Source organism: Salmo trutta, chromosome 39, assembly GCF_901001165.1.
Source record: "Salmo trutta chromosome 39, fSalTru1.1, whole genome shotgun sequence".
Classification (NCBI taxonomy): Eukaryota; Metazoa; Chordata; class Actinopteri; order Salmoniformes; family Salmonidae; genus Salmo; species Salmo trutta.
The window spans coordinates 10857770-10873068 of NC_042995.1; the positions used below are offsets into that span (position 1 = coordinate 10857770).

The window sequence follows — 15299 nt, forward strand, 5'->3', positions numbered from 1 at the left end:
AACCATGGTTACGAGGAGGGGATACTATAATGTAATGTTATTGGGTCTGTAACTTACCACCCTCCTCGTTGAGAAAAGGACCAGAGATAATTATAACACACAAAGTAATAAAAACAATGAAATGCATCATTCTAACACTGCCTAAAATGATGAATAAGATACTAATGAGAGACCTTTATAAGTAATATAACAATACTGATGTACAAACTGTGACATAAATGACGATAAGCGGTACGGGGCAATCCGTCATTTCCATTAAGACATGAGCGCGCTGAGACAGATGTAGCCTATACACCGCCTATTTGTGCAGCACTTTTGAAATGGACAGTGACATAATTCAGAACATGGGTCGTTCTTACAGTATTCTCCCTGTACACCAAGTCAAAACAGGAGGATAAAGTAACAGGGGTACATAAGCAGACAATGAAAGCTCTTACAATGGGGGCAGGTAAGCCGGCTGTTACAATATTAAATTACATTTTTCTAAAACAGGCTATAGGCTACATGTGCACCACCAAGTCAGAACAGTAGGCTAAGTTCTTAGGGGGGAAAGGGTACCAAATTCCTATGGTGAGGCACATGGGCTACTAACATACACTTAGTATTACTTTGGTATTCTCTGGATGAAGTCATGCTGGATTGACAGCATGGCCAAAGCATTTAGCCTTTCTGGCCCATGGAGGTGCGTATGAAGGTTTTTTATCCTTTTAAGGTAGAAAAGTTTCTCTCCGACTCGGCAGTTGTCATCGGAGTGGTGATGATGATTTTGAGAAGAGAGACCGTCTCAGACAAGGCCTCCTGCAGGTTGTTCTCGTAGAGTGATTTCAATAAAGAAAGTGCTGTGTTTCCAGTGTGCAGCTCAGGATTCCGGTAGACAGTGAACAACTTCTCCTGGTTGCCCACAAGCCATAGCTGGGTAGAACACTGGAGTTCTGCGGTGGGAAAGGAATCCTTCAGTAGCGTTTGGACACCACGTACATTACCACTCATCAGCGCTGACCAACCGTAGGTTTGTGCAACCAGATTCTCCTTTACATTCAGTGGAGCTAGGACTTGTTTGATGGTGTTGGAGAAGCCAACACCAGTTTTGTCCTTCACCTCTACAAACACCTCTCACACACACTGTTGTCTGGTGTTGGAATCAGCTAAACTTTGAACATTGAGATATTAAATAAATGATAAAGACAAAGCCTTGAATAGAAAGAGTTTGTTAAAAGCCAGAAGGCTTTGCAATGTGTTTGATGGAGGAGAGGAGAGTGTTGTGTTGATATAGTGAAGACAGATGGATATCTGTGGGTCAGGAGGTGAGGGGTCAGGTCAGTTCCCCTTAAGGGAGTAATCAGGGTTGCTATCTGGTTACCTTCTTTCCTGTGGAGCCATAAACTGTAAGGAAGAGGAGTGTCTTAAGTAGGATGTATATAAACTATGATGTCTGAAATGTTTTGCGGTCTGATTTCAGCTGCACGGAACCTTTGTGGAAATTAAACTTGGTTAAAGCTTCTCTAGTGTCCGTGAGTTATTTACTCTGAAAAATAAGAACCTAACAGTTGGCGTTGTCAACAGGAGAATTGAACCCTGTGGCACCCCCACAGAGACTGCCAGAGGTCCGGACAACAGGCCCTCCGATTTGACATACTGAACTCTATCGGAGAAGTAGTTGGTGAACCAAGCGAGGCAATCATTTGAGAAACCAAGGCTGTTGAGTCTACCAATAAGAATGTTGTGATTGACAGAGTCGAAAGCCTTAGCCAGGTCGATGAATACGGCTGCACAGTAATGTCTCTTATCGATGCCGGTTATGATATCGTTTAGGACCTTGAGCGTGCCTGAGGTGCACCCATGAGCAGCTCTGAAACCAGATTGCATAGCGGAGAAGGTACGGTGAGATTCGAAATGGTCGGTAATCTGTTTGTTAACTTGGCTTTCAAAGACTTTAGAAAGGCAGGGTAGAATGTATATAGCTCTGTAGCAGTTTGGGTCTAGAGTGTCTCCCCCTTTGAAGACGGGGATGACCGCGGCAGCATTCCAATCTATGGGAATCTCAGACGATATGAAAGAGAAGTTGAACAGGCTAGTATTAGGGGTTGCAACAATTTCGGCAGATAATTTTAGAAAGAGAGGGTCCAGATTGTCTAACCCGGCTGATTTGTATGGGTCCAGATTTTGCAGCTCTTTCAGAACATCAGCTATCTGGATTTGGGTGGGGGAGTTTTGGGCGAGTTGCTGTGGGGAGCGCAGGGCTGTTGATCGGGGTAGGGGTAGCCAGGTGGAAAGCATGGCGAGCTGTAGAAAAATGCTTCTTGAAATTCTCAATTATTGTGGATTTATCGGTAGTGACAGTGTTTCCTAGCCTCAGTACAGTGGGCAGCTGGGAGGAGGTGTTCTTATTCTCCATGGACTTTACAGTGTCCCAGAACATTTTTGAGTTTGTACTACAGGATGCAAATTTCTGTTTGAAAAAGCTAGCCTTAGCTTTCCTAACTGCCTGTGTATATTTGTTCCTAATTTCCCTGAAAAGTTGCATATCACCGGGGCTATTCGATGCTAATGCAGAACAACACAGGTTGTTTTTGTGCTGGTCAAGGGCAGACAGGTCTGGAGTGAACCAAGGGCTATATCTATTCCTGGTTCTACATTTTTTGAATGGAGCATGCTTATTTAAGATGGTGAGGAAGGCACTTTTAAAGAATAACCAGGCATCCTCTACTGACGGGATGAGGTCAATGTCATTCCAGGATACCCCAGCCAGGTCGATTAGAAAGGCCTGTTCGCTGATGTGTTTAAGGGAGCGTTTGACAGTGATGAGGGGTGGTCGTTTGACCGCAGACCCATTACGGATGCAGGCAATGAGGCAGGGATCGTTGAGATCTTGGTTGAAAACAGCAGAGGTGTATTTGGAGGGCGAGTTAGTTAGGATGATATCTATGAGGGTGCCCGTGTTTACGGATTTGGGGTTGTACCTGGTAGGTTCATAGATAATTTGTGTGAGATTGAGGGTATCAAGCTTAAATTATAGGATGGCCGGGGTGTTAAGCATGTCCCAGTTTAGGTCACCTAGCAGCACGAGCTCAGAAGATAGATGGGTGGCAATCAATTCACATATGGTGTCCAGGGCACAGCTGGGGGCAGAGGGTGGTCTATAGCAAGCAGCAATGGTGAGAGACTTGTTTCTGGAAAGGTGAACTTTTAGAAGTAAAAGCTCAAATTGTTTTGGTACAGACCTGGATAGTAAGATAGAACTCTGCAGGCTTTCTCTGCAGTAGATTGCAACACAGCCTCCTTTGGCAGTTCTATCTTGGCAGAAAATGTTATAGTTAGGGATGGAAATTTCTGGGTTTTTGGTGGTTTTCCTAAGCCAGGATTCAGACACGGCTAAGACATCCGGGTTGGCAGAATGTGCTAAAGCAGTAAATAAAGCAAACTTAGGGAGGAGGCTTCTAATGTTAACCTGTCTGGGCGAGGGGGCAGTATTCTCACGGCCGGATAAAAAACGTACCCGATTTAAACTGGTTACTACTCTTGCCCAGAAACGAGAAGATGCATATAATTAGTAGATTTGGATAGAAAACACTCTAAAGTTTCTAAAACTGTTTGAATGGTGTCTGTGAGTATAACAGAACTCATATGTCAGGCCAAAACCTGAGAAGATTCCATACAGGAAGTGCCCTGTCTGACAATTTGTTGTCCTTCTGTTGCATCTCTATCGAAAATACAGCATCTGTGCTGTAACGTGACACTTTCTAAGGCTTCCATTGGCTCTCTAAAGCCGCCAGAAAGTGGAATGGGGTGTCTGCTGTCTCTGGGCAAAGAACAGCAGCAGAGTTTGTAAGTGATGGGTCCGTAATGGGTCTGCGGTCAAACGACCACCCCTCAGCCTGGGGACAGTGAAACTGAGATGCGCATTCACGAGACATCTCAATTTTTTTTCTTTCAGCCTTTGAATGAATACAACATTGCCCGGTTGGAATATTATCGCTATTTTACGAGAAAAATAGCATAAAAATAGATTTTAAACAGCGTTCGACATGCTTCTAAGTACGGTAATGGAAAATGTTGACATTTTTTGTCACGAAATGTGCTCGCGCGTTACCCTTCGGATAGTGACCTGAACGCACAAACAAAACGGAGGTATTTGGATATAACTATGGATTATTTGGAAACAAAACAACATTTGTTGTTTAAGTAGAAGTCCTGGGAGTGCATTCTGACGAAGAACAGCAAAGGTAATCCAATTTTTCTAATAGTAATTCTGAGTTTAGTGAGCCCCAAACTTGGTGGGTGTCAAAATAGCTAGCCTTGATGGCCGAGCTATGTACTCAGAATATTGCAAGATGTGCTTTCGCCAAAAAGCTATTTTAAAATCAGACATAGCGTTTGCATAAAGGAGTTCTGTATCTATAATTCTTAAAATAATTGTTATGTATTTTGTCAATGTTGATCATGAGTAATTTAGTAAATTCACCGGAAGTTTTCGGTGGGTATGCTAGTTCTGAACATCACATGCTAATGTAAAAAGCTGTTTTTTGATAAAAATATGAACTTGACTGAACAAAACATGCATGTACTGTATAACATAATGTCCTAGGAGTGTCATCTGATGAAGATCAAAGGTTAGTGCTGCATTTAGCTGTGGTTTTGGTTTTTGTGACATATATGCTTGCTTTGAAAATGGCTGTGTGATTACTTTTGGCAGGGTACTCTCCTGACATAATCTAATGTTTTGCTTTCGCTGTAAAGCCTTTTTTAAAATCGGACAATGTGGTTAGATTAACGAGAGTTTTGTCTTTTAAATGGTGTAAAATAGTCATATGTTTGAGAAATGTAAGTTATAGCATTTTTGAGGTATTTGTATTTCGCGCCACGCGATTCCACTGGCTGTTGACTAGGGTGGGACGCAAACGTCCCACCTAGCCCATAGAAGTTAATGCATCATATGATAGAGTCACTTGTCACGTTCATATGCATGGCATAGTGGAGATACATGTTGCACAGGTCAGATAGGCTAGTAGCATGGGGAAATATTGTCTAGAGACGCTTTTTTCCAGGGCAGATTAGGTTTATAAATTGACTGGCCGGGCAGTGGGACAGCGGATGTGATAAATCTAATGGAACTGTTAACAGGCATTATGCGTGGATTGTGGTGATAACTCCGTGCTATCAACCAATCAGCATCCAGGATCCAAACAACCCATTTTATAATGTGACAAAGAGATTGGTAAATGATATAACACCCTGTTATAACATCTGGTATAAAAACACTTATGTAGCAGGTAATAGGATAGGACATAAGTTGTCATGCAGACTGTGTAATAGCAGTTGTTATTAACAGTAGACATTAGCGCATATGACAACAGGATAAACAGTCATCTATAAACACCCATTATAAACTAGTTTTGTAAGATTTTTTTGCCGTTACTCATTACTGTTGTTATATAGGTGTTATAAAATGCTTAATTAATACATGACTAAGGACACCTACAGTAAAGTGTTACCCCAACTTTTCCTGATCGAAAAGCATTGTAGAGAATTGAAATTTGAATGAGTGTATTTCCTGAATTGAATGGAATTCAAATGGAATTGACAGCAACCGTGGCAACTACACAGACTCATTTCATACAACTTCAGAACACTGGCAGTTTGTCTACTTCACATCTTCAGTCTGCGCCAGGTCGCAGTTGTAAATGAGAACTTGTTCTCAACTAGCCTACCTGGTTAAATAATGGTGAAAAAAAATGAAAAAAAAGTCTACTCTGAACACACCAGATAGCCCAGTGAATAAAACACATGCTGACAATACTGGTGTCAAACCATGCAGATCTCATTAGCATGAAATAACATCTACCTTCTCATTGAAACAGTTCTATAGCAACATTCAACGCACAGTATGAAGTTGAAACGAACAACAGTCTGGAGTTCTTCAGGGATGTGTGAGTCAGATAAAATTTAACCTAGCAATAGGCTAGGTCATAACTTATGAAGGTAGAACCTGCTCTTACCATGAGAAAGAGATTTCCCAATCTTCTCCTCCTCTTCTTCATCTTTAATGTTGACATTCAGCTCCAGTGTTTGACTGCAGTCTTCCAGCTTCACTGATGCCATCTCTGGATCCTGCTGTAAAAACTGGCCTCCACTGTCACAATCAGGACCCAGTGACTGTAGGTTTGGACTCAGTGTGGAAGGAGAGAGGCAAGCTGGGTTTGTCCTCACTGTTGATGTTACCGGCTTCAGACTTAATCTGAGTCGGCCTGTAGTAATAAAGAGAAACGGACACAAAAGTTATTTTCTTGACAGTTCTGGCACTTTCTTTATTCTCTAAAAATAAATTACATTTGTTCAATTATCTCATTTCAATAGATCAGGTAGCTAAGCATTGACAACTTAACATTCATTCCCATTAGATACAAAGTGCACACTTTAAATTACACAACGTAAGTGCACTTAACCTATAGTAGATTTCCTACATTTACATAAATTACTCAAAAAAACATTTAGTACAAGGTTGCAGTTTGTTTTGATTTTATTGGGATATATTTTACTTCTCATTTGGACTAATCTTCCAAGAGTCCTTAAAACATTAAAAACACAATTTACAATGCGATCACATTTTCACATATAACACACTGTTACAAAGAGACATAATACACTGACATATTGACCAGATTAATACTCTAACAGTCTGAAAAGATAGATTGATTCCTCCATCTACCCTTGTCCTGCACAACCTTCCAATATATTATATTTAAATGGTTCTAAAGTACTGTTTGAATTTATATATTGAAATGTTTCTGGTTCGCTCAGATAAATTATTCAATTTCGTTATTGCTCTGAATCTAAATGTTATTTTGCCTATTTCTCATTTCTGTCTGGATAACACAGATTGTGGACAATCTATTCCTGGTATTGACAGAATGTCTGTCTCTAACCAACTGAATACTGTTGTGAATAGAGTTTGTCCGTTTTAAATGGTGTGCATTGTGAAATAAAATAAGCATGTTTTTTTCAATTATCTTGTTGATTGATGAACAACCAAGAGCATTTAGCATGAATACAACAGAAGAACCATATATCCACCTTAAAACAATCCTTGCTTGTTTGTTCTGTTCAATCTGCAGCCTCCTACTAACTTGACTTGCTGATGCACGTCCCCAGACCACAGAACAGTAGTTCACCTGACTCCCAATTAATGCTTGGGTTGTTTGCTTAAGAATCTTACCTGGTAAATATTTAGCTATCCTTCTGATCATGCATGCAATTTAGGCAGCACTATGTACTATGTCATTGTATTAGTTCACCTCACAAAAATCTATTGTATTTCCCATTTGTCACAACATAGTAACAATCATAGATAAAGATAGAAACACCTGAATGTCTGAATATTGTTACACATGTAAAAAAAGAAAGAAAATAAAAGTGGACCCTCGCTGCCTGCACTGAATGCAGTTGACGTAGACAGAAGGGGAGCCGCCATTTTACCATCCCGTGAATTTTACACAAAACCAATAACGAACTCAAAAATCCCAAATAAATGGATTTTTAAAATTAAATTAACTTTACTAAATGATGTTCTTTCACTCTCCCAAACCCAAAGTCTCTAGCTATGTGACATAAAATAGTTATGCTCACTCGGCTTGACACAAAAATGACACGTAAAACTTTTACCAAACGTGATAATAACTAAAAGGACGTGTTACCTAGCACGTTATGACATGTTATTTCGATATTACAACGTTTAAACGTACTATTACATACCTGTAGTAATACATGTGAAACTGACACAAAATATATCGTCTTCACCACACAGTTCTGGCGCCTTCCCGGAACTTCCTGTTCCACCCCTGCAACAGAGGCAGTGTTGCCAACTCCTCAGTAAGGAAAGTAGCTATTGGCTGTCTTTTAAAAACATTTTAAATCAATACAGGAAGTACATGAGGGAACGCAAGTATATATGAATAATATACAATGGATAATTGGGCTAGGGGGTACAATTTCACATTACACAAGGACCTTAAGGGACATACATACAGTTCAATTTCTTTTTTTAAGTTAAGAAAATGTTGGTTTTTTTTTTGTAAATGTACATTTGTGAATATGACATTTGGCCAAAACAATAATGAAATGAATTACATAAATATGTTTCAGCTTATTTCTATCATAGGTAAAGACTGCAAGCAGTACATCTCTCCACAATAGTGTAAGATCTTCATAAATGTGTTCAATTATAAATCTACTGAGGTCTTGCCACAATTTTCTTACATGAATACAATGCCAAAAAAGATGCAACACTGTCTCTGGGTGGTCATTAAAAAAGGAGCAATTTGAGTTGATGTTTTCCTTAAACTTCTTCATATAGTGGTTGGCAGGATAATATTTAAGAATACTTTTAAAGGAAACTTCCTTAATTTTGTTAACAAGTAGGTATGTGTGTGGCAACATCCAAACTTTTTTCCAACAGATATTATCAATAAATCCATTCCAATAAGGCATGACATAAGGTATAGATACAACACTCTGCTGAAACAAGGTTCGTATCGCTCTGTTGTTGAATGGACCTAAAGAGAAACAAATCTTTCCTACTGATGAGTCAACAGGGTCAACGGAAGGTAGGCTCTGAGGGTCAGGTCTTGACACGATCCTGAATAATATAGCAACACCTGATGGAATGGCATCTAAAACAATTGCAAAATCTTTAAGTGTTACAGGGACCTTGTAAAGTGATAAGAATTCCTTATAACTGAGTAAAAGACCCTCTGCATTTACCAATTGGCTCACCAATAGGATATTATTTACCAGTTGGCTCACCAATAGGATATTTTTTACCAGTTGGCTCACCAATAGGATATTATTTACCAGTTGGCTCACCAATAGGATATTATTTACCAGTTGGCTCACCAATAGGATATTATTTACCGGTTGACTCACCAATAGGATATTATTTACCGGTTGACTCACCAATAGGATATTATTTACCGGTTGGCTCACCAATAGGATATTATTTACCGGTTGGCTCACCAATAGGATATTATTTACCGGTTGGCTCACCAATAGGATATTATTTACCAGTTGGCTCACCAATAGGATATTATTTACCAGTTGGCTCACCAATAGGATATTATTTACCAGTTGGCTCACCAATAGGATATTATTTACCAGTTGGCTCACCAATAGGATATTATTTACCAGTTGGCTCACCAATAGGATATTATTTCGGAACCAATATTCTAAAAACAAAGCAGTATTTTTATACAATGTATCCTGATTATTCCATATATAATATCTGTGTGGAGAAAAATGGTGCTTATAAATTAAGGACCATGACAAGAAAACCTGCCGATGAAAAGCAGACCGTTTCACTGGAACTTTGTCAATATTATAATTGCAAACCAACATGAAAGTAGAGAAGACATGATGAGGAATAAAATTCCACATAGAAGTGGGTCTGTCAGCTACCGTTCACCACCGCGATCAGCGAGACCTCCTGGGTCCAATCCATGGCTTTCGACTCAATCACCACATCCTCATCGGCAGACTCAATAGCCTTGGTTTCTCAAACGATTGCCTCGCCTGGTTCACCAACTACTTCTCTGATAGAGTTCAATGTGTCAAATCGGATGGCCTGTTGTCCGGGCCTCTGGTAGTCTCTATGGGGGTGCCACAGGGTTCAATTCTTGGGCCAACTCTTTTCTCTGTATACATCAATGATGCTTGCTGCTGGTGAGTCTCTGATCCACCTCTACGCAGACGACACCATTCTGTATACTTCTGGCCCTTCTTTGGACACTGTTAACAACCCTCCAGACGAGCTTCAATGCCATACAACTCTCCTTCCGTTGCCTCCAACTGCTCTTAAATACAAGTAAAACTAAATGCATGCTCTGCACCTGCCTGCCTGTTCAGCATCACTACTCTGGACGGTTCTGACTTAGAATATGTGGACAACTACAAATACCTAGGTGTCTGGTTAGACTGTAAGCTCTCCTTCCAGACTCACATCAAACACCTTCAATCCAAAGTTAAATCTAGAATTTTCTTCCTATTTCGCAACAAAGCATCCTTCACTCATGCTGCCAAACATACCCTCGTAAAACTGAAATAGCCTCCAATACCCTACTCAATAAACTGGATGCAGTCTATCACAGTGCCATCCGTTTTGTCACCAAAGCTCCATATACTACCCACCACTGCGACCTGTACGCTCTCGTTGGCTGGCCTTCGCTTCATAATCGTCGCCAAACACATTGGCTTCAGGTCATCTACAAGACCCTGCTAGGTAAAGTCCCCCCTTATCTCAGCTCACTGGTCACCGTAGCAGCACCCACCTGTATAACGTGCTCCAGCAGGTATATCTCTCTGGTCACCCCCAAAGCCAATTCCTCCTTTGGCCGTCTCTCCTTCCAGTTTTCTGCTGCCAATGACTGGAACGAACTACAAAAATCTCTGAAACTGGAAACACTTATCTCCCTCACTAGCTTTAAGCACCAGCTGTCAGAGCAGCTCACAGATCTCTGCACCTGTACATAGCCCATCTATAATTTAGCCCTCTTCCCCTACGGTATTTATTTATTTTGCACCCCATAATTTCTATTTCTACTTTGCACTTTCTTCCACTACAAATCTACCATTCCAGTGTTTTACTTGCAATATTGTATTTACTTTGCCACCATGGCCTTTTTTGCCTTTACCTCCCTTATCTCACCTCATTTGCTCACATTGTATATAGACTTATTTTTCTACTGTATTATTGACTGTATGTTTGTTTTACTCCATGTGTAACTCGTGTTGTTGTATGTGTCGAACTGCTTTGCTTTATCTTGGCCAGGTCGCAATTGTAAATGACAACTTGTTCCCAACTTGCTTACCTGGTTAAATAAAGGTGAAATATTTTTTTTTTTAAATGAATGTACATCCCCTTTCTTTGTCAAAGCAACTCACTGGCTACACGTTAGCTAGCTAGTTAGCAGAGCAGTAGATCAAACATCATTGTTTTACTTAGCCTAAGTAATTGTTTGTAAAGTATGTCAACATTGGTGTCTATTTCAGACCTTATGGCATTTTTCAAGGATTAGCATAAGAGCATTGGAAGAGGAAAAGACCACTAGAAGTCTGGCCATGTAAGTGACAATTTACCGGTTTGGTCAGGCCCAACATGAGGGATAAAGATTATCCTGTGTCGGTGAGTGTAGCTATTAAGTGAAGTTTGAGCATCTTTGCAATACAATATGTTCTATACAGCGGTCAACATTCTACAAGGAAAGAGCCACATAACTATATAATCATTAACCAGATTACTCCGGATACCGGACTTCGATGAGTGATAACTCAGTTCTAGAATGTTGCCATTGATGAGAATGAATCTAAATCTATTGACATTCAGAATTGATTTTGTTTAGACATCCAGCCTGTTTTGTAGTTTAATGACCAGAGACAAATCTTCAAAAGGCACTGTATTTATTTATTCAAAGTGGTACATGCATTCACAGTCTTGATCTATAGGAACCTTCCCACTGTATGATTGACGTCAAGTGATAAAATCCCAAGTTATCAATTAAAAGGTCATGGAAAAACCACTTGTCCTGAAAATTACAGTTTAATAAATATTCTACAGCGGTAATGTCATCAATCAACTCAAACTTTATTTATATGGCACATTTCTTACAAAGAATGCATTTCAAGGTGTTCCAAGTTATTCATTGAAAGGCATGTGTCACTTAACATCCTTCCTCTTGGCAGGTCTCTATAGGTGACCAGGGGGTTCTCTCTACCACATGTGAATGCCTCCGTGGAGCTCATCAGTGGAGCCATGCAGCCTATTTTGGCGGTTCACAATATCGTCCGTACGGATGCCAGCCGTGCCCAACCAGGTGCAGTCAGTGGAGGACCTGTACCCGGCCGAAGACTACAACCCTCTGTCCCGAGAGCCCACAGAGGAGGATCATCAGAGGGTAAGGAACAGTCTCTGTGGCAGGTTCAGTGGAAGGAAATGTCTTCTTGAACCTGAGCCAGAACAATCGTTACCCTCCACGTCATCCCTGTCTGTACCGGACATTGTTAAAACAAGGGCACCTGGGGCATGCAGGCATCCTGGCTGGCATGGCGCTGTCGGTGGAGCAGCAGGAGGCTAAACGGCAGGCAACAGTTGGACAGCACACCAACAGGCACACCATGAGGAGGGAGGTTGACGGACAGCAATTATGGAGCTGTGGTTAGGACCAAGGGCGTTACTCCGTCACCGCTAAAAACAGTCCTCAGATCAGTCGTTGGATGGGGTGTTGTCTGATAACGAAGAGGAGGGCATCAAGGCATTCAAATGGCTACAGGGATGGATGTGCAGGAGTCAGGGTTTTGGGTCACAGGGTCTGGGTGCCTCACCAGATGGCCTGGTGGGCACCACAGCAATGTCTTTATGGTGCAAAGGACCTTACCCATTGAATAGGAAGGATTTCAACTTCACTGAAAAATGTGAATGTTCGATCATCAAGTGAGAACATTTAGTTTCCCTGGCTGATATGGTTGCTACTTAGAAATACTAGAACAATACATTAATAGATTACATTCACTGCTATAAAATCAGTCTCCAATTTAAATCACATAGTTTACATAGACCCACCGTGGACCTTCGACAAATAAATCTCAGTGTGAAAAGGCTTTCCACGGTCTGTTTGTCAACGAACTCAATGTATTCCAAACACTGGTGGTATTTGATGATCCTAATAAGTGATGTAGCCTAGTAAACGATGCCCTCCTCTGGAATGTTCTATTGAACTGTCTGGGACTCGTTGTTTCCCTGCTTACTACTCAAAGATATTTCACTGATTAAGTCAAAGACGAAATTAACTTCAATGCACTGGTCTGAAATGTATTAGCATAACTAGGCTACACAGAACCAAGGCTGATCCATTGTAAAATGAGAGGCTTTATTATATTAAAACGTGTCCCAGTCCAACGTGCCTAGCTCTGCCCACTGGGGCGTGGCTTACGGAACGCTCTCTGAAATAAAACGCTCTTATCACCTTATTCCAACAGATTGAGTTCTCACCACACCCGTGGTTCGAAAACGTGGAGACATGTTTCTGTCAAGCCGCTTTGTTGACAACTCTAACCATCTCACGATGTGCCTTTGAACGGGGTAATGTAGTAGGTACCAGGGACATCCAGCCAACTTGACACAACTGGGAAGCAGAGGAGTCAACATGGGTCAGCATCCCTGTGGAACGCTTTCAACGCCTTATAGAGTCCATGCCCCGACGAACTGAGGCTGTTCTGAGGGCAAAAAGGTGCAACTGAATATTAGGAAGATGTCGTTAATATTAAATATCTGTTATGCTGACAACATAACATAAACACTACCATGGATACCTGCTATGCTGACAACATAACATAAACACTACCATGGATACCTGCTATGCTGACAACATAACATAAACACTACCATGGATACCTGCTATGCTGACAACATAACATAAACACTACCATGGATACCTGCTATGCTGACAACATAACATAAACACTACCATGGATACCTGCTATGCTGACAGCATAACATAAACACTACCATGGATACCTGCTATGCTGACAACATAACATAAACACTACCATGGATACCTGCTATGCTGACGACATAACATAAACACTACCATGGATACCTGCTATGCTGACACATAACAAAAACACTACCATGGATACCTGATATGCGGCAACATAACATAAACACTACCATGAATACCTGCTATGCTGACAACATAACATAAACACTACCATGGATACCTGCTATGCTGACAACATAACATAAACACTACCATGGATACCTGCTATGCTGACAACATAACAAAAACACTACCATGGATACCTGCTATGCTGACAACATAACATAAACACTACCATGGATACCTGCTATGCTGACAACATAACACCTGCTATGCTGACAACATAACATAAACACTACCATGGATACCTGCTATGCTGACAGCATAACTAAACACTACCATGGATACCTGCTATGCTGACAACAATAACATAAACACTACCATGGATACCTGCTATGCTGACAACATAACATAAACACTACCATGGATACCTGCTATGCTGACGACATAACATAAACACTACCATGGATACCTGCTATGCTGACAACATAACATAAACACTACCATGGATACCTGCTATGCTGACAACATAACATAAAACACTACCATGGATACCTGCTATGCTCATGAGGAAACATTATAATCATTACCATAGCCACAGGAAGTAGAAGTGCTGGGCTCCAGTCACAATCAGAAACCAGTGACTGTAGTAGTGATGGGTTGTTCGTGAACGAGTCGGCTCTAAGAACCGGCTCTTGTAGGTGAACGTTGGGAGCCGGCTCGCATATCAAGAAGAGCCAAATCTATTTATAAAAATATACAAAAATGAAGATATGAATAATCAAAAGATTTAAATGAATAGAATTAACTAATTCAAAGAATGAAAAAAATAAATACAATAATATTGGCCTAAATGCTCAAGCACACACACATTCGTTCTGAAAGATCTGCAGATCCTCTGAGCTGGTGGAAGAACAAGGCCTTTGTAGGTCCCTTGTGGCTCAGTTGGTAGAGCATGGTGTTTGCAACACCAGGGTTGTGGGTTCGATTCCCACAGGGGACCAGTACGGGAAAAAGAATGTATGAAATGTATGCATTCACTACTGTAAGTCACTCTGGATAAGAGTGTCTGCTAAATGACTAAAATGTAAATGTCTACCCACGGCTTACTAAAGTCATGACAGGGAGACTGCATAGTGGCCACATCCGTTACCTCAGAGGGTCTTCTTGAAAACGGGACAAATAATTACTGAGAGAAGAAACAGCATCAGCCCCTTGAAAGTGAGGCAGCTTGCATTTCTAAATGCAAATCTCTCATAAAAGCAAAATATGGTCAGCATTGCTGTGTGCTGCTGGTTATGAGAGATTTGCATTCAGAAATGCAACATGGCAATAAAGAGGAGAGAAAAGAGGGACCAGTTTAGTGTTTTAAGTGGGATGCTGCAGTTTTGCAAATTGTTATTTTTCTTTGACATGGTATAATATTATATTATGCTGTTCAGATTGTATTCGTTTTGATTAGATTTATATGCACTTTGTTTAAATACATTAAAAAGTTATACTTTAAATGCAAATGTTTAATAGCATTCTTTTTAATAACAAACCAATGCATTTTTAAATACATGATTTCATTAAATCATTTAATTAGAATTGTTTTAACACCAATCATAGTCAAACTATCGCAAACTGTTTGGCTTGAAAAAATACAAAACACACTTT

At 40.5% G+C, this 15299-nt stretch overlaps 1 protein-coding gene and 1 non-coding gene across 9 annotated transcripts in view; one reads left to right on the top strand and one right to left on the bottom strand.

Moving 5' to 3' along the window:
* LOC115179502 (zinc finger protein OZF) overlaps positions 1-8696 on the bottom strand; it is a 155173-nt gene extending 146477 nt beyond the window's left edge. For 2 of the 8 annotated variants that reach the window (XM_029741074.1, XM_029741086.1), the window contains exons 1-2: positions 7750-8692; positions 5997-6245 (exon numbers count right to left, since the gene is read on the bottom strand). In XM_029741074.1, coding sequence (XP_029596934.1) covers positions 5997-6099 — 103 coding nt within the window. In that variant the 5' untranslated portion in view covers positions 6100-6245; positions 7750-8692. Of the gene's footprint in view, positions 1-5996; positions 6246-7749 lie in introns of all 8 variants that reach the window. The other 6 variants (XM_029741072.1, XM_029741088.1, XM_029741087.1 and 3 more) reach the window with 6 other exon arrangements.
* Positions 8697-14569: 5873 nt separating this feature from the next.
* Positions 14570-14643, top strand: trnaa-ugc (transfer RNA alanine (anticodon UGC)). Its single transcript has one exon. It is a non-coding gene; the product is annotated as a tRNA-Ala (tRNA).
* The last annotated feature ends 656 nt before the right edge of the window (positions 14644-15299 follow it).